The 24,228-nt window shown below is 41.5% G+C and overlaps 1 protein-coding gene across 11 annotated transcripts in view; it reads left to right on the forward strand.

Annotated features, from left to right (window-relative positions):
- Positions 1–24,228, forward strand: part of FRAS1 (Fraser extracellular matrix complex subunit 1) — a 451,240-nt gene that overhangs the window by 183,560 nt on the left and 243,452 nt on the right. For 10 of the 11 annotated variants that reach the window (XM_027087689.1, XM_027087692.1, XM_027087691.1 and 7 more), the window contains 8 exons: positions 6,574–6,657; positions 8,336–8,437; positions 8,736–8,927; positions 13,600–13,689; positions 15,494–15,529; positions 16,979–17,126; positions 18,568–18,711; positions 20,223–20,357. In XM_027087689.1, the coding sequence (XP_026943490.1) occupies positions 6,574–6,657; positions 8,336–8,437; positions 8,736–8,927; positions 13,600–13,689; positions 15,494–15,529; positions 16,979–17,126; positions 18,568–18,711; positions 20,223–20,357 (931 nt within the window). The remainder of the gene's footprint in view (positions 1–6,573; positions 6,658–8,335; positions 8,438–8,735; positions 8,928–13,599; positions 13,690–15,493; positions 15,530–16,978; positions 17,127–18,567; positions 18,712–20,222; positions 20,358–24,228) is intronic. The other variant, XM_027087695.1, reaches the window with a different exon arrangement.

Genomic DNA, 24,228 nt, shown 5'->3' on the forward strand with positions numbered 1-24,228 from the left:
AAAAAAAAAAAAAAAAAAAAAATACCCAACTGTCAGACTATTTAAACCATTTTTCTTCATTTAATATCACTATTAACCATTGGGTGTTCTGATGATATAAAGAGGTGCTGTAGAATTAGCACCTTTGTTGGAAACATTCTCACCGCCACCATCTTCCCATCACCATCCCCACACTGGGGGCATATATTATGTGCTAATCATTAATTTTAAGAGCTTTTAATTTGCGTAACAACACTGTGAAGTAGGAATTATTATTATCATCCCACGTTATAGTAGATAAAACTGAGATACAGAGTTTAAATAATTTGCTCAAGGTACCACAGTTATGAACTGTCATTGCTTCTAACCTAGGCAGTTATACATGACAACCTCAACAGACCACACCTGACATATTTTTAACCATTACACTGTATCGCCTCCCAAAATGATGAGTTACATATCATTTATGTATAATAATAATCACAAAACAATAGTTGCTCACATCATTGAGCATGATTGCAAGCCTTTTATATGTGTTAACTCATTCATTTTTTAAAACTCATTCATTTAAAAAAAACACAAGCTCATCAGAAGAAATGCATTTCCAGGTGTTGAGCTTTAGAAAAATTTGATTTTTAATATAAAGTGTTTTTGTTTTTTGTTTTTTGTTTTTTGCGGTACGCGGGCCTTTCACTGTTGTGGCCTCTCCCATTGCGGAGCACAGGCTCCAGACGCGCAGGCTCAGCGGCCATGGCTCACGGGCCCAGCCGCTCCGCGGTATGTGGGATCTTCCTGGACTGGGGCACAAACCCGCACCCTCTGCATCGGCAGGCGGACTCTCAACCACTGCGCCACCAGGGAAGCCCATAAAGTGTTTTTTAGATTGTAAAAGGAATCTGTATTCCTTAAGGAAAGTTTGCAAAAAGCGGAAAAGCAGAGAAGGAAATGATCTTCCATATTTCCACCATTCCAAAAGATCACAATAGAATTTCTTCTGGAATTCATTCCAATTTTTTGGTAGGCAAATGTGGATATATTTGTTTGCATAGTTATAATCAGATGTTAGGAATTAGTGATCATCTCTGACAAAAGGAGAAATTCCTGTGTTCAAATAAGGGGTTGCTCCCTTAGTGTGTGATGTAAATTCATGCTGAAATTGCTTGCCTTCAGCTTCTGTCCAGATGCCTTGTGAACAGCCCTAGACCATCCACATTTTTGTAGGCTCATTAAAATGTTCAGTCTGATGAGAGTTCTTCCTGATACTATTATCACCAATTTTTTTAAATACATCTTTATTGGAGTATAATTGCTTCACAGTACCTTGTTAGTTTCTGTTGCACAACAAAGCGAATCAGCCATATGTATACACGTGTCCCCACATCCCCTCCCTTTTGAGCCTCCCTCCTATCGTCTCTATCTCACCCTTCTAGGTCATCGCAAAGCACAGAGCCCATCTCCCTGTGCTATGCTGCAGCTTCCCACCAGCCAACTATTTTACATTCGGTAGTGTATATATACGTCGATGCTACTCTCACTTTGCCCCAGCTTCGCCCTCCCACCCCATGTCATCAAGTCCATTCTCTATGTCTACCTCTTTATTCCTGCCCTGCAACTAGGTTCATCAGTACCATTTTTTTTTAGATTCCATATATATGTGTTAGCATATGGTATTTGTTTTTCTCTTTCTGACTTACTTCACTCTGTATGACAGACTCTAGGTGCATCCACCTCACTACAAATAACTCAATTTCATTTCTTTTTATGGCTGAGTAATATTCCATTGTATACATGTGCCACGTCTTCTTCATCCATTCATCTGTTGATGGACAGTTAGGTTGGTTCCATGTCCTGGCTATTGTAAATAGTGCTGCAGTGAACATTGTGGTGCATGTCTCTCTTTGAATTATGGTTTTCTCAGGGTATATGCCCAGTAGTGGGATTGCTGGGTCATATGGTAGTTCTATTTTTAGTTTTCTAAGGAAGCTGCATACTGTTCTCCATAGTGGCTGTATCAATTTACATTCCCACCAACAGTGTAGGAGGGTTCCCTTTTCACCACACCCTTTCCAGCATTTATTGTTTCTAGCTTTTTTGATAATGGCCGTTCTGGCTGGCATGAGGTGATACCTCATTGTATTTTTGATTTGCATTTCTCTAATAATTAGTGATGTTGAGCATCTTTTCATGTACCTCTTGGCCATCTGTATATCTTCCTTGGTGAAATGTCTATTTAGGTCTTCTGCCCATTTTTTGACTGGATTGTTTGTTTTTTTGATATTGAGCTCCATGAGCTGTTTGTATATTTTGGAGATTAATCCTTTGTCTGTTGTTTCATTTGCAAATATTTTCTCCCATCAGTTTTTTTAATACTACAATTTTCCCATTCCCAATATTGGTTAATCTAAGTGAATTGAACTTCATCTTCAGAGTTTTTTAAAAAAGATAAAAATTGGTGTGTCTTCTGAGCCACTAAGTGTTTGAGAATTATTTTCTGTTTTGCCTACATTCATGAAAGACAATTTGTAGGGGTCTACAATTTAAGGAGATTATAATCTTTTCCCGTATCAACCCTGTAAACTCTGTTCCATTAAATCCTGGAATTTAGTGCCATGGAGGAGCCTGAGATTTTTCTGCTTTCTATTCTGTTACATTCAGTTAGTTTACTCTGTTGAATTCTTGCAGGATGTTTCTTCATCTTTATATTTAAAACATTTTTCCAGGATATTTCCAAGTGAGGTGTCTTTTCACATAGTTTGCCTAGAATACTGTGAAGCCCTTTCAGTCTATATTCCAGGTGTGAAATGTTTTCTTTAGTTACGGCTTTGATTAGTCATGTCTGTTCCAATTATTCTCATTTCTTCAGAAACACCTATGATTCTTAGATTGCTCCCCTGCCTTGGTCTCTTTCTCTCTCATCATTTTCACTTTTGTGTCTTTCCTCTGCATTATGGAGAGAGCTTCTTGAGTTTGTGTTTACTGCCTCCAGTATAGATTTTAATTTGATGATTTTCCTTTAATTTTCTTTTAATTCGTCCTTATTTCTCCTATCACTGGTTCATCTTTTTTTAACCCCAATGCTTTTTCTTTCTTTATCGCTTCTTCCTTCTATTTAATAAAGACTGCATTTTCTTCTATCTTACTGAAGTTGCAAAATGGCTTTTAAATCTTTTATTTTAGATCCTGCAGTACTTAGTTTTCAGAAATCTGTTCTTTCTGTGCATCTTCAGAATGTTATTACTTTCTATTGCTCTTTAGAGTTTTTCCCCCAAGTTCTTTTCTTTCTGTTTACTCAGCCTTGGTCAAGAGAAATCTGTCCATACCCAGTGCTTGAAAGCTGCAAGGGTAAGCAGCCTGCCCTTGGCTAATTGCCTTTCTTGGATCCATTGCCAGGTGCTAAGAAAGGTGTGTGTTTCCTCAACCAAGGGTCTGGCAGGTTTTCATTTAGTGTAGCTCTGTTGTACTGAGATCAGATATTTTTCTCTCTCCACTGCCCAACCCTCTTGCATTTTGAATTCATGAAATGTAAAACTGTAATCCCCAATTTGCAAGGGTTCTCGCCATGTTTCTCAGTGACTCTGTGCTTTACATTTGGGTGTCTTCTTCCCCACTTTTCATCACTTCCTCCACCTCCCCCAACACACATACTTCCCACTCTTTTTGTTTTGTTTTCCTTTTTTTTTTTTTTTTTTTTACATCATGGGCTCTGATTAGGTAGAAAGACATCGAGGGAGCTGAAAGGCCAGGATGGCACTCTAATGGCTTCAAACTGCAGTGGCCGCACACTGAGGGGACAAACCCATGTTGTGTTTGATATTGGAAGGCAGAGAGTTGGGAAGAAATGATGGTTCTTATTTCTGTTTTGGTTTATAAAGCAAAGAAAGGCCACAGAAAGTCTTATGGTCAGTGGGACTTCCTCGGCAATGGTAGGAGGTTGGCTGTTCTACTTTTTGGTGGTAGAATTTTCATCTCATTTTTATACCTTCAGAGGTGTTACAGGAGAAGATATTTTGTCAAGAGCTGTGAGCCATAACATGCTATAAACTTTGTCATAAGTATTTTTATTTAAGGAATATGGAAAACCATAATTCAATCAGTTGACCCTCGAGCAACGTGGTTCGAAATATGTGGGTCCACTTATACATGGATTTTTTTCAATAGTAAACAGTACAGTACTACACGATCCATGGTTGGTTGAATCCACGGATGCGGAACCACAGACGTGGAGGAACCGTGGATACCTAGGGCTGACTATAAATTATATTCGGATTTTCAGCTGTGTGGAGGTCAGCTCCCCTAACCTCTGCATTGTTCAAGGGTCAACTGTATATCCTTAATGGTGGTCCTACCCGAAATTGTAATGATATTAATCTTACTTTATTTTGGCATTGAACTCCTGTGATTACTGAGGGTACCATATTAGACACGGGGTTGGCAAACTTCTTCTGTAAAGAGCCAGAGAGTGAACATTTGCAGCTTTGTGTGCCATATAGTTGGAACAGCTTCTCAACTCTGCCATTATAGCACAAAGACACCCATAGATAATACGTACATGCATGGATGTGGCTGCATTCCAGTCAAAGTTTATGGAAATTGGTGGTGGGCTGGGTTTGGTCATCAGTCCCTAGCGTACTAGCCCCTGGGTAGTCTGTAGGTTTGGAAGGGCAAATCCACGAAGACCAGAATAATAGGATTCAAGTGTATGATAGCCACAAAAATGTACAGCTAAAACGCCTTTCCCGTTTCTCTAACCCACTTTGCTGCTCACCTTCTTCTTACTTGCCTCTCCAGTCCTGCTTATAAAACACCAGACCAGATGGGGTCTCAATTCTCAGTCAGGAAGTTCTCTCACGTAATGGGATATTTTCTCTTTAAATGCTTTTCCTCCCTGCCCTTTTTGGGCTCTGTTTGTGAAGAAAGGTTTTGTTTCTGTCAATGAAATACATAATTATTGCCAGTAAGAATCGGAAACTTGATTTTCCTGTACCAGCCTCTACACAGGTAGTTATCTGCCACCCATACCTCCCACTCTCCAGTTGACTCTGCCCCTGTCCTTGGGTTTACTCCATGCTGGTTAAGATAGATTCATACTACCTCTATATTTCTGTTCAAGATTTGTGATCATGACATTTGTCCCCTGTTTACTTAACGTTGTAAACGTTCATTGTTTCCTTCCATAAACTTACTGAACAGTGAGTATGACATCAGATATACCTTTATTTTTACTTCCTCACTGAAATTTCATTAAACTCAAGAGTTCTGAGGTCAAGAAATGCTCAATGACTTCAACGCATGTCCAATTTTCACATACTCTATTAAACATCAATGGTCATAATATTTTTACAGAATTATAAAGAAATAAGGTAACCTAAAGCAGAGAAAACAGTTGTCGTGTGAATTCCAGTGATTCAGGTGTTTGAAATAAATTCCTATTAGATAGGAATGCATTAATCTAGCTGATCATATATAATTGGGTTAAAAAAGCCACTAAAGCATGACTGGAACTTTCCATGAAAAATTAAGGTTACTTGACACCCCCCTACACACATGCCCCAAAGTACACCAGCCTTCTTTTCTTGCCGAGGGAATTCCACAGCAAACCATGTTAATAAAATCTCATTCTCTGCTTTTTGTAAGAGAAAGTGCAGCTAACTGTTCAGGAGGTATCTTCTGTATAAGATCTACCACTTCTTAGTCACTGAAACTCGGTTTATTCTAATCCTCCTTCTCTTGGCTTTAATTTGCCTACTTTCCTTCCATTTAAAAGGCTGTGGTGATGTCAAAGTGAGAAGCTGATTCTTTGGCATTAACGAGGAGATTGTTGCTGTGAAAATTCTTAGGGCAGTGGTGACAAAGGGTCTAATATTCTGGGGGTGCAGGTGGTAGAGCTGAAACTGTAGGAATAAGGCGGTAGGGGTTCTTTGGGCATTCAGGGTTTGTCACCCACATTTCTCTGCACTGGCTTATTCCTAGATATCTAGGGGCATGACTGATTTTTTTTCATGTTAAGGACCTCCTAATGCGTATATATAAACGTGTGGATTCCCATAAAGATGCAAAAGAATAGTGAGGTAGTTTATCAAGGGAGGGATACCTTCACTTTGAGATTAGCAGTGACTCAGCAGGAGGGTACATGTTCTTAAGTGTTGAATGGTTGGTGCCTGAAGTCCCTCTGCCAACCATTTACTATTACCAGGTCAGCTTTGTGACCTCGGACAAGACACACAACCTCTCTGATCTTTAATTTTCTTGTTTGTGAAGGCGGGATAAGAGCATCTACTGTACAGGGTCACGTAAAACACTTAAAACAGTACCTGGCAAACACGAAGTACTATTATTATTGTTATTAGTTGTGCTTTTGTTTGTTCTTAGAAGTGGATGGGACTTGAGGGATGTGCAAACTTCTTAAGAGTCACACTGCCCTGAAAAGTGCTCATTCTTATCAAAGCACCAGGTGACTAATAAATATTAAACGAGAGGAAATTGCTGTTTCTGGAGGCTTGAGGCACATGATTGAGTTGGCTGTGAGTGAAATTTTCCTCCTGTTGTGGATTTTATTAATACTGCCTTTTGATGGACTGTTTTTGGGGTGTCAAGGATGAAACTGTGGTCCGAGTCCCTGGAAAATGTTGTCCACAGTGCTCTTTGCGATCCTGCTCTGCAGCTGGCCGAGTTTACGAGGTAAGCTTTGATACGCCCCATGTAGGTGTTTTGACATCCATTCTTACACTCTGCCCTTCTAACCACCATACCTCCCCCACCCACATCTGACTCTTTGCCAGGATTAGTAACTCAGTTCATAAACGGCTTTTTTCTTCTCTTCATGGGAAGCCTTTGTGAAAAAATTAAATCGGAGGGGATTAGAAATACAAAAGAACATGCTGGCAGGCGGTACCTGGTTCATGAACCTTGGTGAACTTACTGTTCACACATCTTGAAGGGAAAAAAGACTGTCATTGGTTACTGTCAGTTTACACTTATGTTGGAGACTCTGGGAATGTCTGCCTGCTTTGGTTGGCTTTTAGGCACTGATATCCAGAGACAGTGTCCCCCTGCCTTACAGTGGGACCGGGAGCATGGGAGTGGAAGGTGAGAGAGGGAAAAGGGCAAGAAGCTGGGGCGGGGGGGTGGACCCTGAAAACTTGAAAGTACTACTGGGGCAGTCTAGCTAACTACCCAACACATAGTAGGTACTAAATAAAAGTAAGTGCAACAAGTTGAATGAATGAATGTTCTGACTTGCGAGTGCCTAGCTGAGCCAAAAGAAGGTTACATTATTCGAAAGCAAAGAATATATAAAAAATTAACCCATCTGCTTCCCTTGTTTGCCGGTCATTCTAAGGAAAACCAAATAGAAATTGGGATTTTTGACTCTCAGTAGAGAATCTGGAACCGAGTATTAGGGGATGGATGACACAAATTCTAGATGGGTCCCTTGAAGTGTAAATGAAAACAACTAATGGGGAAAGGATTTTTGTATATATTAGATGTGTGCTGTCCAATACAGTAGCCACATATGTGCTAGATTAATTTCTTCTGGAAGAGAGAGCCTCTATACCTGTTGTGGTGTCCTTGGCTGCAAGCAACAGAAATGCTCCTCTAAAAGTAGCTAAAATGAAACATTTATTATCTCATATAACAGGAAGCCCAGAGGTAGGACAGTTGCAGGGTTGATCAGTCCAGGTCTCAATGATGTTGTCAAGGATTTTCACTCTTCTGATCTTTCCACCCTGCCGTCCTCAGCATGTTGGCATTTGCTTTCTGTCTTGTCACCTCATGCCCCAGTGTGACTTCCACAGCTTCAGGCAGCTTGTCCTCAACCAATCATGACTAAAGCCTGGTGGAAGAAAGGGGTGGACTTTTCTTCTTTTATGGGGGAGAAGAGTCTTTTCCTCAACCTCTACTGCTGTAGCACACTTCCCCTGAGGTCCCCTCAGTTGGGACTGGGACCAAGTCTGTGCACTGGCTGCAAGGGAAGCTGGGAACGTGAGTGTGTAGCAGTGAGAACTGGGTCTCCCAGCAAAGAAGAGCTAAAGAATGACCATCGAGTAGCCAGCAAACAGGGTCTTCCTATTAATCTTGATGTTCCAGGCCCTCTGTGTGTCTGGCAGAGAGCAGGCCCTCAAGGCATCTGTGGAATGAATATAGTTGGATGCAAACAAATCCCAAGTTCTCTTTGGACATGTATTGACTTTTTTTCTTAGAGCCTCTTGCTGCCTAGATGATATTATTTCTCAGGACTACATTCGATATGGCTCAATTAAAAACTATGATAAAAAATTGTGTCATGTGCCTTGTGTTTCTACTTGATATATGTGACATTTGATTTTCCACTTTTTCGTTTCTTTTCTTCACTCAGCATGGTGAGCAGTGGAGTGAAAATGCCTGCACCACGTGTATATGTGACCGGGGTGAGGTCAGGTGCCACAAACAGGCCTGCCCTCCGTTAAGATGCGAAAAGGTATTTGAGAGTGTGTAGCTTGATTTTTAACCTTTATTCGGGGTCATTTAGGAAATGCATCTCTTAGTCCAGTGTGTCCTTTGAGGGAATCAAAAGTTTTTATGATGCTCGGAAGCAAGAAGGACCTGCTTCCCAGGAAGGAGGGGGAGGGGAAGGGGAATGTGCCTCAGCTGGGTTAGGTGGGGGAAGAAAACAGCACACAGAGTTGGTGTTTTATGTCCTTCTGCCCCATCAGGTCGGATGTTTTCGCGCCCTCCTGACCACTGCCCTTTCCCTGCCGTTCTCTCTGTTTCCTCAGGGTCAGAGAAGGGCTCAGCGTCATGGGCGATGCTGCGAGGACTGTGTGTCTCCTGCTGGAAGCTGCTCGCATGGGGGGCTTGTGCGGTACCAGGATGAAATATGGAAGGGCTCGGCCTGTGAGTTCTGCACGTGTGACCGTGGCCAAGTGACCTGCCGGACTGGGGAGTGTGCCAAAGTGGAGTGTGCCCAGGTAAGAAACGAAGGCATCTCTGTTTGGACTGTAAGGCTGTCTCCAGCGGGATGGGTGGTCCCTCACCTGTCCCTTCCCTCTCGGCAGCAGAGGGGACGACCAGGTTGTACGATCAACTTCAAGGAGGCTTTTAGCATGAGGCTTCTGTGGTGTAAAGTAAATGCCACTCTTTGTTTAGACTGATTTGGAGCAGCCTCCTGGAGCTTTTAGCTCTCAGTGCATCTGGTCAGATGGGAAGCCCTGAGCCAGAGACATGGACTGGAAGGGATGACATGGGACATTAGCCTATCAGTCAGCACAGCTGGGCCTCACTGCTGGTGGCCGCCCAGCTCGCTCTGGCTGTGAAACAGAGTCCGCAGGTGCTCCGGTGGCCCGGCTTCTGTTGCAGGCCCCGCTGGCAGCGTTTAGCAGAAAGGAGAGCCAACACCTAGAGGCGGCTCCTGTGAATCCATCGGGAAAGAAAATGAAATGTGTTTTTGTCATTGTTTTTGTTTTAAAGAGACAGGGAGGGAGACCTCATAAATAATTAACTCTGTTGACCTCTGTTGACTTCTGCTGTCTGCAGAATTTCTAGAATCTTCTAACAAGGTAGCCTCTGTTTGGACTATAGATGTATACTGTGGGGAGATGGCTTTTTTTCCCCTTTGCACCCGATTTTGATCCGCTGCACAACAAACTGCTTTTAGAGCTGTCTCCTTCTCCCTCGCCACTCCTATCTGCCCCACCAGTTTCCCGCGGGGTTGTGAACTTGAGTCGATGAGGGAAACTTGGACGATCTGAAGCGCTGGGTGTCTGTGAAGGCATTTTTCTTTCTACTTCTCCCCCACGCCTCAGCTCCTCTTAACACGGTTCCCGAAGAGGAACAGCCATTCAAACAGGGCTGTCAGCGACAGAGTTCTTTTTCATGTTGCCTTCTACTTCTGTGTCTTGGTAGAGCGAAGACACATGTAGGTAAAGAGGGTCCTGCTTTTTCTGCAGATTTATTTCCCTCTACATGCCTTTTCATTGCTTTTCTTTCTTTAGGTCAGGGGAATCAGAATGGTTGGATGAAGATGAGAAAAACCCTAGTCAGGGCCCTTTTCTGTCTCCCTCGCTCTCGGGCTGAGGCTGAGCTTCCTGGCCTCGGCAGTCTGCCCAGAGGATGCTGGGTTATTTCCAAGGTTTTAATGTGTCTAATATCCCAGGGTTTATGGAAAATCTGGGAGAGGGATCCTGGTAGGGTGGGTCCTTTAAGCCACCTATTTTCAGTCAAGTCCAAACAGAGAGTCTCAGGCACAGAAAATAATTTGACCCGCTATCCCCAACGTAATGCATTTCCAAGTACCTGCCAGTCTTCCATGGCTCCTGCCTTTGGTAGCATAAGCCAGTTCCTGTCCTCTGTTCTTAGGAAAATGGGGAGCAGCTGCTTCAGTACGTGGAAAGGGCCTCCAGGTTCCCCAAGCCACCCCATAACACTATCTCGTCCCAACTCATCCTCCTCCCAGTCTTATCCATCTTCTCTTTTTTTTTTTTTTCGGTACGCGGGCCTCTCACTGCTGTGGCCTCTCCCGTTGCGGAGCACAGGCTCCGGACGCGCAGGCTCAGCGGCCATGGCTCACGGGCCCAGCCGCTCCGCAGCATGGGGTATCCTCCCAGACCGGGGCACGAACCCGTGTCCCCTGCATCGGCAGGTGGACTCTCAACCACTGCGCCACCAGGGAAGCCCTCCATCTTCTCTTTTATGAATTGAGGACTTCTAATGCCTTTAGTCAGTCTATTTCTGCAGATCTTGAATCAACTAGCACATACCCATATTTTGTTTTAAGGCACTGGGTTCTAAACTGGATATACTACCAGAGGTGAAATTTTAACCAAAATTGAATCTTACACAAATATCCCTTAGCCTTCCTTCTGTGCCATACTTCTGTAAATACCTCTGGCTAATGACCTTATGAAAGCCTGGGATACTAACTTCCTAACTTTTGCTTGGCTTGGAGATAAAAAGATGAATAAGGCACATTTTAATCTCAAGAGTTCCCAGGCTTTGGTGGAAGTCAGATACCAAAACAAGTTATAATCTGCAGGGGCATCAATGGTTATGAATTAATATGAATTAAATGCCTTAGGAGCACCTGGAGAAAATGACTACATCTGCCAAGGGGAGCAGTGAAAGTACGCTACTAGTATTTTTATTCAATTCTGCCCTACTTTCTGCCTTTTCTAAAATATATCAAGATCATTTGATTTCTAATCTTACATACGAAAGGTGGAATAAGTCTGAGTGTGTCTACATCCGCAAAGGTGCAGAAAAGTAAACCTCTTGAGAAAGAGGCAAAATTGTGCATCTGCACCATTGTAATAATTATTGCCCTGTTATCAACAGCAGTGTTCCGAATTGCACTGAAATCAGCAAACAGTTTTTCTTTGTTAAAAAAAGGAGAAAGTGGCATGAGCCTTGTCTTTGATATATAAAACCAAATTCCTGGACTTGGAAACATAAATAAATCAACAGTAGAATAGTGCAATATGACGATTTCCATGTGTTTCTATATTTAGTATTATCTTTGAGCATGAATTCAGATGAAGAAGTCAATTTACTTTTTTTTTTTTAAAAAGGACTATTAGCTCACATTCATGTATGAGGGATAAAGTGATGGGGGGATCAAACTTGTGGCAAAGTGCACGGAAGAGGGTAGGCATGCCGTAAACGTGAGGTGGCTTTCCTTTCTCCAGCAGAGGGAAATTCCCGCAAAAGAGTGTTTTCTTTTCCAATGGGCAGCTTAGTGGAATAACAGGGTCTTTCGTCTGATGGATGAATGTTGATGTGATTCAGTGGAGAGGGGTTAGCAAATTCCATCTGGCCTAAGCAGCAGAATCCTCTTAGAAAGAGAAAAGTTAGCTTTGTTTCACAAAGCAATTTTTCTCAAAGCCAAAGTCAGATGCTAATTAGAGCAAGCTCCCCACCACAGTGAACTGATGCAGATTGGGGCATCCAGATGTCTATAAATAGCAAATCTATTTAGAAATTCCTACCTCACCAAACCTACATCCTTGTTCCCCAGGAGCAGGGCTTGCTGTTATTTACAGCAGCATTTGAAGACTCAGAAAAGCTACCTTCTTTGCCTTATCCGGGTGATGCAGGGTCCATTTTCAGTTCTGTCTGTAGGTATTGTAGCGGGCACTCAAGAATCTCTCATGCATTTCGTCTTTAATAGAAGTACACATACTCTGTCTTGTTTCAAAACATTGCTTTAAGTGACTTAGATTACATGTTTATAAACCTCTTTATATGCTTTGAAAGCAAATTTCACTGTGTTTGTGGGTTAGGCCTTCACTACCAGCTGGTTTGTCACGTTTCTGCAAAACAATTTATATGTAAATACATCTGTTCCTTATAGCACACTCTGCTCTCCGTTGGCCTCTGGTTGGCATGAAATTTTGAGGAACAGTGATCTATCTAACTCCCTCCTTTTTGAAATAACTTTTCACATACTATAAAAAGTTACAGTCATTCATATATTTTTGTGTTTCTTTTAAAAGGGATCTTTTCCTTCATCAAAATAATACATATTCATTTTAGAAAATTGAAGACTCGAGAAATAGAAAAGACTTTAAAGTCCATTCATAATGCTACAATTCAAAGACAACTAATGCTTTTATTTTATATTTTTCTTTTGTGCACAGAGTTTTTAAACATAAAATATTGTGATTATTCTGTTTATGCAATTTTACATTATTCCATTTTTACCTATGATGGTTTTTGCACTTCAAATGTAATATAAATCACAAATTAAATAATGTCTTCATGTAAAGAAACATCACCATCTTTTAGAAAGTAGATATATCTTTAGAAAGTGGAAAGTGCTTTAAAGAATACTCTTTAGCCTACAGATATTAGATGTTAGCATATGCATATGAAAAATTGTAAATAGAGCTTGTATTTTTAATAGCCGCTTCCCCGGGAGGTAGGACTACAGTGAAATTATGTTTTCTAAGTTATAGAATTCAGAATTATTTTATTTTTTATAGTAAGCATTTATCATTTGTGTAAAAATAAAAAATTTGAAATGATTGATGTTGGGAAGTTAAAATGATAACTTTGAAAGTTTAATATCTACCTTCCTAGTGTGGCATGTCTTTCCTTCCCCTTATAATTTTTTAAATAGTGATTATGTGAACTGGATAACAGTTTCAGAATAGTGAATAGAAATTAGTCTTCTGCTGCTTAATTTACGCCCGAGACTTCGTCTGTGCATATAGGCATGTGTCTGATTTTGTTTTCAGGGGAAAGTGTTGGTTTGATTTGAGCACTGGTAATGAAACCAACTCACAGGCTCAAGCCTTGTATATTTAAGGTAGCCTGATCCTTTTCTGAAACTCATAACTTTCCAAGACTATAACATTACTCTTGGCCATTCTTCTTCTTCGTGTGAATTCCTGGTCATGGGTAGGAAATCATGCACAAGTATCACCAGAACTGGAAAGCAAAAGCACTTGGAGGAAGGGGTGAGCTGTATTGACTAGGCTTTTCATAGGAAGATAGCACAGGGGAGATGGAATAAGTCGTGGGCCGAAGGAGAGGGGTGGGTTAAGGTTTTTCACTCCAGTCAGGGAATTCAGCCGCTTCGCAATTCAGCGCTGCTACCTGGAGATGTTAATTTGATATGTACCTGTGCAACCCTTACTCCTACAGGGTGAAGAATTAATTCACTTAGATGGAAAATGCTGTCCTGAATGCGTTTCAAGGAATGGTTATTGTGTGTATGAAGAAAATGCAGAATTTGTGAGTATCAAGCTAATGACCGAAGACTAACAAAAATTAATCATCCAAAACTAATTTAATAAGGGGGCATTTCCTTCTCATTTCTTTTACCCATTCATTTGTTTAACGAACGTGATTGCACACCTACTATGTTCCCGGTATTGGAGATACAGAAGCCGACACAGCATGCAGAGTCCCTGCTCTCAGGGAGTTTCCGTTCTAGCGTGGGGACACACACAACAAACACACGTGTCAGGTGGTGATGGGTGCTGCCTGGAAAACAAGGCAGCTGGGGAGTAACTGAGGGGGGGAGGTGCTCTTTTACATCAGATGATGGGGGAAGTCTTCTCATGAGGAGAAATTTGAGCAAAACCTGAAGGAAGTGAGGGAGCGAGCCAGGGATATCTTGGGGGAGAAACATACCAGGAAGAGGGATCAGGAAATTAAAAAAAACAGTGAAGCAGAAGTGCACTTGGCATGTCCAAGAACGTGAGTTTGGCTGGAGGCAAGGAATGAGGGGGAAAGGAGTTTAGATGAGATCCAGCAGGTAGCCTGGACCCTGGTTTTACCCTGATGCCGATGGGAGCTTCTGGGCAGTTTTGATCAGAACAGTGCTGTGATGGGGCTTACGTGCAAAAGGATTACTTTTGCTGCCACGTGGGCCAGTGACGGGGGGGGGGCGAGAGTGGAAGTAGGTGGTCCATTTAGAAGGTTTTTGCAATAGTCCAACTCTAAAACTCTATTAGCTAAAGCTTTATTTCTCCCTAAGTCTGTACTTTTTTTATTATATACCCCAAAGGAAAAAATATTTATCTTAATCTCTTCAAATTTGCTTTATTTATATAGCCCTTATTTTCCACATGGGGTTCTTGGAATGTTGATAAATTCAAAGTGTTCTTAAAAGTATGCCAGTTGATCATAAGTACAATTGCATCATTGACCAATCAAAAAGAGATTATAAGAATTAGGATTAGGTACTTTGATTTGTGAAGTGATTCCTACACCCTTTTTCCTCCCAATCTGGGTAAACTGCATCTGTCAACCTGCCAGTTTTTTGTATAAGCTGGGCATGTAGTATTGCATAGGGTTAACATTCAGGCTCTAAGTTCAAATCCCTACTTTGCCACATACTGACTGTGACCTTGGGCAAGTTACTTAATCCTCAGTTATAGAGATAAAAATAGTACTTACCTCATTGGTCTATTGAGATGATATGTATAAACTTAGAACAATATCTGACGTATAAGAAAGCTTAAAAATGTGATCATTACTATGGTTATTATCATGCTGTTGGCATTGTTTGTTTCATATTGATATTTCATCATTTAGTCATCCTTGTTTCCTAAGAATTTAGGAGATTAAATTCTGTAAATATTGAACTCAAGTTTTCTCTCTCAATCACAGTATTAATTTCCCTGTCCATTTTTGGAGGTAAATTAAGCCCAGTGGAATTAAACAAAAGCAAGTTGTTTGAAATAAGCACAAATCCCCATGATGCTCCAGTATCATATAAGTTTCAAGAATTTGCTCTTATAAGCTTAGATATCTTGACTGCAAAGTCCTTCGTATTGAGGGGAATTGAAGCCAGATACCCCAGCACAAAGTGAGAATAAGAACTCAAAAATATTCGCTAGGCATGTTGTCCTCACCTCATATTGCTTGTTTCTGATATAGATAGATTTTATTTCTACTCATAACCAGTGAATGAAGTTGCTTGTTACTTGGGGAGGAATGGATGTTTCCTAATGAAAAAATGAAAAGATCAGCCTCATGGTGTTTTTAGTGGTATAATAATAAATACGTTTCTGTTTCTTTCTGTTCCTAGATGTCCTCAAATGCGAGTAAAGTTAAACATATTCCAGTAAGTATAGATTTTTAGCTTGTACATAGATATGTATAAAATCCTTTTAAGCAATTATCTGCATAAACTATCCTGGGGAAACTTAGTGCCTTAGTATTTCTAACAGGCATATTTGCTGACAGTGTGGTCTGGGATTAAGAATTGTAATGATAACCAAGACTTGGATTTATTGAACTTATCCTCCTTTCCTTAGCTTATTTTTTTGCCCCACGAATGATAATTAACACTTCTCCAACTACAAGCTCCTACACAGGTCCTTTCCCTTTCTTGTGATGATTTTCTCCTCAATTTTTCTGGCCTGGAAAACTCGGTTTACCCATCAGCACAATTTCATGTACTGCAAAGCACTGAAGAGAGAGCTTTTTGGGTCTGGGGTGTGTTTGTTCCCCAGGCACTACTGAGTGTTCAGTCTCTCTAAGTTGTTTGCAGGACAACGTTGTATGATTTCTTTTTAAGGGAAAGTGCAAGCGTGTTTGTTCACGTGAGCAAGCTTACAGTTTTTGAGGTTATAGAATAAGGGGGCCAGGAACCCAGTCTGCCTTGAAATGGAAGAAAAGCAATTCTACCTTCTCAAGATAATATTCCTCATTTTTCTAACACTGTCATTCACTGTTGCTGAACACTGTCACATTAATTGTTTGGAATGCTTAACATCAGCTGGCTTAATAAACATTTTATCAGAGCTTTATTTTCAAGTATGCTCTTTTATTCTGTTTTGTTTTACCTCTTTCATCTCCCTAAACATTCTTGCAGGAACCTTTTCTCCTTTCTATCTCCAGGGTGAATAGGACAGCAAGCAAAAAGGAATTGATCATTATAATTCACTTTGGACTCTCTCTCAAAGTACTAATGTTTATTACCATTGTTTGCTTGGCTGAAAAGAATATTCAGTGTGAGAAAGCCTGTGGCACATCCACAGCCCACTAAAAGTGGGCATGCAAGGGCTGTCATTTAAAAAATACAATGACCCTACTGTTACTCTTACTGTAATAACAATAAGGAAATTCAGGGTTTTAAACAGATTCCTACTGTTATTATAAAGACTGTATTTAATGTACCTGCTAATCACTAGGTACATAGTAATCGCCTTTTGTGTGTTTTCTTTTTTTTTTCTTTTTTTTGTTTGTTTGTTTTTTTGCTGAGATAGGTTTGAGAAACAAGTGTTATATGCTTCTTGCTTATTCTGGAAGTTCCAGTATGCTTTCGCACTGTATCTTTCTGCCTGGGTTCTACATTAAAATAAACCAATTATAAACAAAGAAGGAGAGATACTATCCTTTTAAATTTAGAACTCTTCTACCACTGTCCTATTTCAGAGTTAGCTTTGAGTTAGGTTTGACAAGGAGCCTTCACCTTGTCTCTTATGGAAATTATACATTCTCCACCAGCAAACTATCTTCTGAATCTTTGCACTCTGGTAACAGTGTCATTCTTTACCGTTTCCTGCAGGAGGGGGAGAAGTGGGAGGATGGCCCTTGCAAGCTGTGTGAGTGCCGGGGGGCTCAGGTAACTTGCTACGAGCCCTCTTGTCCTCCGTGTCCGGTAGCCACACTAGCTCAGGTGGTGAAGGGACAGTGCTGTCCAGATTGCACATCAGGTGGGTCCATGTCCAGTTTATTTCTGCTGAGATGTTTTTACTGCCAAAAAATTCAGAGAGATCTCCTCTCCTCCCACCCCTTGCTTCATTTTCTTTAGTCATCCACTGGGTTTGTTTGTTTGTTTATTCTTAATTTTTCTAACAAATGATGCTTTGTCCATGTATTTGCCAAAGTCTACTGATTATGAGTATGTGACCTTGCACAAGTCATTGGTCCTCTCCGAATCTTAATTTTCTTGTTGATAAAACAGCCTTATCTACCTTGCAAAATTATTGTGAACATCAAATAACATAATATTTGACAACTTGTAAAAGCAAATATATGCATTAGGACTGTTCCATTGTTGAAGATAGAAGAAAAATTGCTGAAAGTTTGTGATGGACGTTCATTTCTTTAAGGTGAACTGTTAAACAGATGGCTTTTGGAGTTCTCAGATGGCTTTTTGAAGTTTAAAGACTCATTAATTTCTTCCAAAAGAAAATTTTATCTACTTGTTCTGCAACTCTGCCTTCGAATCACCTGGGGTTGAATTAGTTCCAGTTAATAATTGTTGGCAAGCACTAAAGTTGCTCTGGCTGAGCAGTAATTTGCCTATAAGCTCAGTCTCTCTTGGAGAAGTGGCATTTCCTTCTATTCATATTTCATAATTAATTGTTTTCATCCATGGGTTGCAGTTTTTCATCTAGGCAGTTGCGCTTGTACTCAATGTATTCTAGCTAATCAGTGTTTCTGTGAAGAGTTTACCATGGGAAAAGAATAGCAACTTTAGGGTTTAATTACGTTACCTTCACTAAAGTGGCTCTCTGGGCTTTCCAAAACAAATAATTAGCGTATTATAATGTCCCATACCTTGAAAATTAGGTCCTTGACAACTTCGAAAACTGAAAACGTCCTTTGCTGACAAATACCACTAAGTTCAGCAATGATCCCAATTACTGGGAATGAGATTTGAAATCTTGGAGAAAAAGAAGAAAACTGACTGTATTTTTTTAAGAAAATAATAACTATTTTTAAGCAGTGTAGGTTTTATGTCCTAACCTTTTATGCACATCAAAGGTTAAGAAGAACATTTAAGAAATTATAAATTATTGAATCTGCTTAAATCATCTATTCAATATTATGGCACGAGTCATTCCTATTTCTAGAGGTATTCTAGGAGGTGGAAGCATTCAGTAGGGCTAGTTTGGTAATGTTTTTAGCATCTTCACTTTAAGGAGACAGGAAGACAGGAGACAGTGATGGTATTTCAGACAAGGAGCAATTCCTTGAAATCTTGCATTGAAATCAGTTTTGCTATTTGGGGTCCTTTTTCATAGGGACCAGAGTTTTCTGTTCTCCGTGTTCTATACAGGTCCAAATACCCCATAGATCCTTTGTTAGAAGGATGTAAGAGAAATCACGTGGTCTTTACTGAGCTCTCCTCTTTGTCCTTGATTGTAGTTCATTGCCACCCAGACTGCTTGACCTGCTCTCAGTCGCCAGACCACTGTGACCTCTGTCAGGACCCCACAAAGATGCTGCGGAACGGACGGTGTGTGCACAGCTGTGGTCTGGGATTTTACCAAGCTGGTGCTCTCTGTTTAGGTACGGCTCCAGGCAGACAGCCCAGAGGGGGACTGAGGCTCACTGGTGTCCAGGATGGGGTCATGGCACAGGAAATGAACAATTTCCAAAAACCATTAGAAGGGAGTAATGTCATCCGTAGGCTACTTGACCTCTCTACTTGCAAGTCTCTTTCTTCTAACATTTGATGGGTGTTTCCAGTCTTCCTGGGGAGGTAGATGATGGGGCAGTCAGATGCTTACTAGGTAGTCATGGCTGGAGTTTGCACTTTTGAAAATTTTCAAGGATAGTCATTGGGATGCTTGGTGTCAGTTATTAAAACCCTCCTATAGGGTCTTGCCTGGTGGTCCAGTGGTTAAGACTTCACCTTCCAATGCAGGGGTTGCGGGTTCAATCCCTGTTCGGGGAGCTAGGATCCCCCATGCCTTGAAGCCAAAAAACCAAATCATAAAACAGAAGCAATATTGTAACAGATTCAATAAAGGCTTTAAAAATGGTCCACATCAAAAAAATCTTAAAAAAAAAAAACCCTCCTATAATCCAAGATAGAACTTAGAGTTGACATGAACCTTTGAGATCACTTATGAGAACTTTCTCATTTTGCAAATGGGAAATCTGTGGGCCAGAGAATTAGCTGGCTTGCTTAATATCACACAGATAGTTGGTAACAGAGCTTATCTCTTGTGGATTACCAGAGGATCCAGAATGGGTTCATGTGCAATCAGAATTCTTATAGTATATCTGGGAGGGAGCTCTTACCTGGGAGAATTCGGCTTGGTTGAGGCCAAATCATAGTTACTTTTTCTCCTATCTCTGACTCGTGGGGTTAATTATCCATTTAAGAGTGTGTAGGTTCATATCCTGGCTGTGAGTATAACCTCTCTTTGCCTCAGTATTCTTACCTGTAAAGTGGAGTAATACCGGTACCTTCCTCAAGAGGGTCTTGAGAGGATTACATGTGTCAATACATGTAAAATGCCTAGAATAGTGTCTAGGATGTAGTCAGTCCTCAATAAAAATCAACCACTTTTATTATTTTTGTAATTATTCACTTCTCCCTACTCTTTCTCCTGATTCATAATCTTCAGCCTTTTTGGAAGTTGTTTATATCTCTGCCATAAGGGATATTCTTGTAAAATGGTTGAGTGAGAAAGATATTGGGGGCAATTGGATAAGAAGAAAAGAGCATAGACCCCTGAGCCTAACTGCCTGGCTTCCAATGCCAGCTTCATGTGACCTTGACCTCGAGCAGGTTACTTAACCTCTATGAGTATTAACATTGGGATTAATACTCTCTACCTCATAGAGTTGTTGTGAAGATTAAATGTATTCATATATATAAAGCACTTTGCATAGTGCCTGGCATGAAATATGTGCTACGTAAATGAAGGCTCTAGAGTTATTTCCCTGCGTATTTGGTTCTCTGTGTCTCCAGAGCCTCAGAATTGGGCTGTGTAGGAATTGGCACTGGGTGGTGCCCTTGAACTCATCAGAGATTCCCTTTCTCTTTCTCCCAACCTTGTCCGAGTCAGCCTGCCAGCCTCAGTGTTCCATGTGCACCAGTGGGCTAGAGTGCTCTTCCTGCCAGCCTCCCCTGCTGATGCAGCATGGCCAGTGCGTGTCCACCTGTGGGAACGGCTTCTACCAAGACCGCCACTCCTGTGCAGGTAATCACTGACTGGGCCACGGTCGGCCGGGCCACTGAGAAAGCCATCCCCTGCCCCCAAGCCATCTGGGGCCACCCAGAGCTGTAAGCAACTGTAGGCTCCTTTCTTGCACGTCCTTGGTTAGATTTTTAGAAAAATCATTTGGAGGGAAAATGGTGAAAGAGAACAAGTGCAATTTATTCATCAGGTGTGCAGGCCGAATGAGCTCCAAGGTCAGGTGAAGGTCCTCTGTGGAGGAGGCTGCTGGCCATCTCCACTCCAGGTCGTGGTCATAGGCAGAGTCCACGGGACTGTGGAAACCATCCTGAGAGGAAACACTGGTACTGTGTATGCCATGCGGATGTGAGGAGAGCGGGACCAGGGGCCAATCGCATTATAGATCTCTTTGAGATCTGTAAGAATTCTTCTGTAACTCTGTATCCCCAACATCAGGGCTGCACAAAGAGTTCAGATTTGTGCAGCGTTTGTTGAACAACTGTTTGAGGAATGAAGGAACGTCCTACCCCTTGGTGATCCTGAAGGACCAGTGTTTCAACAGGTCTCAGCCATAAAAGAGAAAAGAACCCTTAATGTTTATTACAATCAGGTTCTGTTTACCTGTTTTTTAGAAAAGGCTCAAAGTGGGTGCATACAAACACGTTTGTAAGTGTCTAATGGTTTGGCAATTTAGGTAAACTGCTGAAATTTCCATTTGATGAAATTATTGAATGTATTCTTTACTCCTTTCTTCTATACCATCAAAGAGACCTCCTGCTAGCACTCCTGCGACAGATTTGCTTTTGAAAGGGAATTAATTCCCTGTGGATTTTATTCTTCCCTCCGTACCACCTCCACCTCTACCACATGTCCCACCTACGTGTTTACTTTTATCTTTTCCTTTCTGGCCACTTTTCTTTCTCCCAAGCCCAGTGTTTTAACTGGTGATGTTAATGCTGTTTCAGGGCACTTTGAAATGGGTAAATGTTTCATTTGATTACTGGTTTACGTAGCTGACTGCTTCCACATTCCACCCACATACCCATACACAAATGCCTTAGTAGAAAGTTGCTGGGAAAATTTGTTCATGCTCCCTCCAGGGAATTAAACCAATTTGCTTTAGTTCAGCCTGGTTGCATTTTTATACATAAAATGAGAAGAAAAGAGAGAGCAAGGGGAGAGAGAGAAGAGGAGAAAGAGAATGATCTTAAAAATTAAAGATAAACTTGTGATCAATTTCCATATACTGTTTCGACACTGAGATTGCACAAATAATCTTTCCTTATAAATAAGCTTTCTCACTGTCGGAATTATTTGAAATATTTGTGCTTGCACCACTTTTGGTGACTTTTCCCCGTTGACCTTAGAAATCGGTCAGTGAACCAGCGCTCTTCCAGAAAGTGCTAAACTTTTCAAAATGAGCCTGCCATTTTATGGTAACAACAGGTTGTTTTGGACTGATTCCTCCTGGCAGGGTCATTTATGTTCTGGCTGGCGTCAATTGGCACTTCATTGACCCATCAAAACCAAAAGAAAGTGAACACTGTGCTGAGGAAACGCATTACCAGAAATTACCTGATTAATATTCATGCTCCCTATGTTGGATACAAGGGAGAGTGAGAAATTTGGGGCAGAGCCAATTGGCACGTAGACACAATGACTCTTCAATGAAAGAGTCGGAGCAGGTAAACCAGGGAGGGGTGGAAGAAGGCCCTGAGTCCTGCCAGAGAACTGCATCCTTAGGGGCCTTTATCACTGCCACGCTTCCCCTGAGTTTTCTGGTGTATACACACATATATACATATGCTTACAAACGTGTACACATGTGTGTATATATTAATATTATTGTTATAACCTTGTGCTTGATTAAACTGAATAGCATTGTAAATATAGATCACATTTTGCATCCCATACCAGTCACTGCTTCATTTCCTCTGCCTTCCCCAACTTGAGAGTTTGACACTTTGATCACTTTACCTGAAGGATCAGCACCACCCAGTTTTTTTCTTTTCTTTTTTTTTCTTTTTTTTTTTTTTTTTGCGGTACGCGGGCCTCTCACTGTTGTGGCCTCTCCCGTTGTGGAGCACAGGCTCCGGACATGCAGGCTCAGCGGCCATGGCTCACGGGCCCAGCCGCTCCACGGCATGTGGGATCCTCCCGGACCAGGGCATGAACCCACGTCCCCCGCATCGGCAGGCGGACTCTCAACCGCTGCGCCACCAGGGAAGCCCCATCCAGTTTTTATACCAGTCTAAATCGGACACCGGCAATGTGTAAGTTGCCTCTTCCCTACAGCAGGGAGGGCCAAGGAGTTGTCACCCTCTTAATGCCTAGAACTCACTTTTAGGCCTGGCTCTCAGGCTTCTGCCTTAGTCCCTAGGCTTCTTTTGCCACCACCTGGATCTGGTCCAACATTCCTTCTTGACCCCATGGACACTAGGTTCTAGGACTGGTGTTCTCCTTTGGTTCCTGCCACCTGTTCTGTTGTGACCCTTTTCTAGGGATTAACAGCCCATCTCTTAACCCCAGCCTGATGGTCAAGCTTGACCCATGTATGGATGTTCTTTGTCCCACCCCCCAACACCACGTGACCTTGCACCCTTCCCCCATGGCTCTTAGGTACCACTTGTCCTGGACTTACTGTATTCTCTCTACCAGAGTGGTGATGTCATTACCTCTTCTTAGAAACCTTGGTATTAAATCTAAATCTAGATCCAGACTGAGCTCGCCCATCCTGAGAACATTCTTCCTTGCCTGTCTTGCCCCTCTTTTCAATCAACCTCTCTTTTACTCTGGTGGGACTACTGAACTGTACACACAAATCATAGATATAAAAGCCCATAAGAAGAAAAGTTAAAACAACCAAACTAACACACACCATGCAAGATTAGTTTAAAATGACTAGCGCAAGACTGTAGACCTTGAGATGAGAAAGAGCAGAATTTAGCCAATTTTTATATGTGTATCAGCGTTTGCTGTGTCTACTTAAAACTTCCAGTATTCGCAAAAGTTTGAGGATGGAGCTGTGTGTACCCATGGCAGGTGCTGCCTTCATACTGCAGACCCAGAGATGGGCGGGAGGGTGATACAGTGCACGAGACCGTAGGCTTGGGAGCCAAACCACCTGGATGCCAGGCTTGGCTCTGTCACTTCAAACAGCCTATTCTTTAACTTTGTGCTTCAGTTGCCTACAGCTGAAGCAGGGACAGTGATATCTGCCATATAGCATTGTTGTGCAGATTGAATGAGGGAATTCACACATGTCGTTTAGGATGGCACCTGGCACCTGTAAGCCCTCCATGTATGTTAGGAGACTTGGATTTTTGCTTCCCATCGTCCTTTCCTGTTCCCTGTCCCCCACTCCTCCATTCATTCTCTATTGACCATTGCTCGAGGTCCTGCGAATATGAAGCCAAGAGTCCACGTTTGCCTGTAGTGAGCTGGTAGTCAAGGCAGGGTTAGCTGCTGCTTACAGAGATGTGAAAGAATAAAAATACAAACACAAAAACCTCTGCAGCTTATTCTATATCTGATTGCTGTGTGGTCTTAGATTTTGAAACTTAAAGAATCAAGCAACTGAACATTTTTTAGGTTTGTGTGAATTGAATCTCAACTCTACCACTTACTGTTGTATGGCTTTGGGCAAGTCATTTAACCACTTTGAGCCTCAGTTTCCTCCACTGTAAAATGGGGATAATATTATCTACTTTAAGCCATTAATATGAAGGTTAGAAAAGATGTTTGAAAATGTAAATATATTATGACTGACACATAGTATGTGGACAATAAAAGGCAGCTATTGTCATTATCAAATCTGTACCTTTATTTTTCAATTTATGAAAATCAAATAGGTTGCATTAGTAAACAAAGGGTTTTGTGCCATTTGTGTCTGATT

This window comes from Aethalodelphis obliquidens, unplaced genomic scaffold (assembly GCF_003676395.1).
Source record: "Aethalodelphis obliquidens isolate GAN/ISIS:26980383/991018 unplaced genomic scaffold, ASM367639v1 scaffold59, whole genome shotgun sequence".
NCBI classification, from domain to species: Eukaryota; Metazoa; Chordata; class Mammalia; order Artiodactyla; family Delphinidae; genus Aethalodelphis; species Aethalodelphis obliquidens.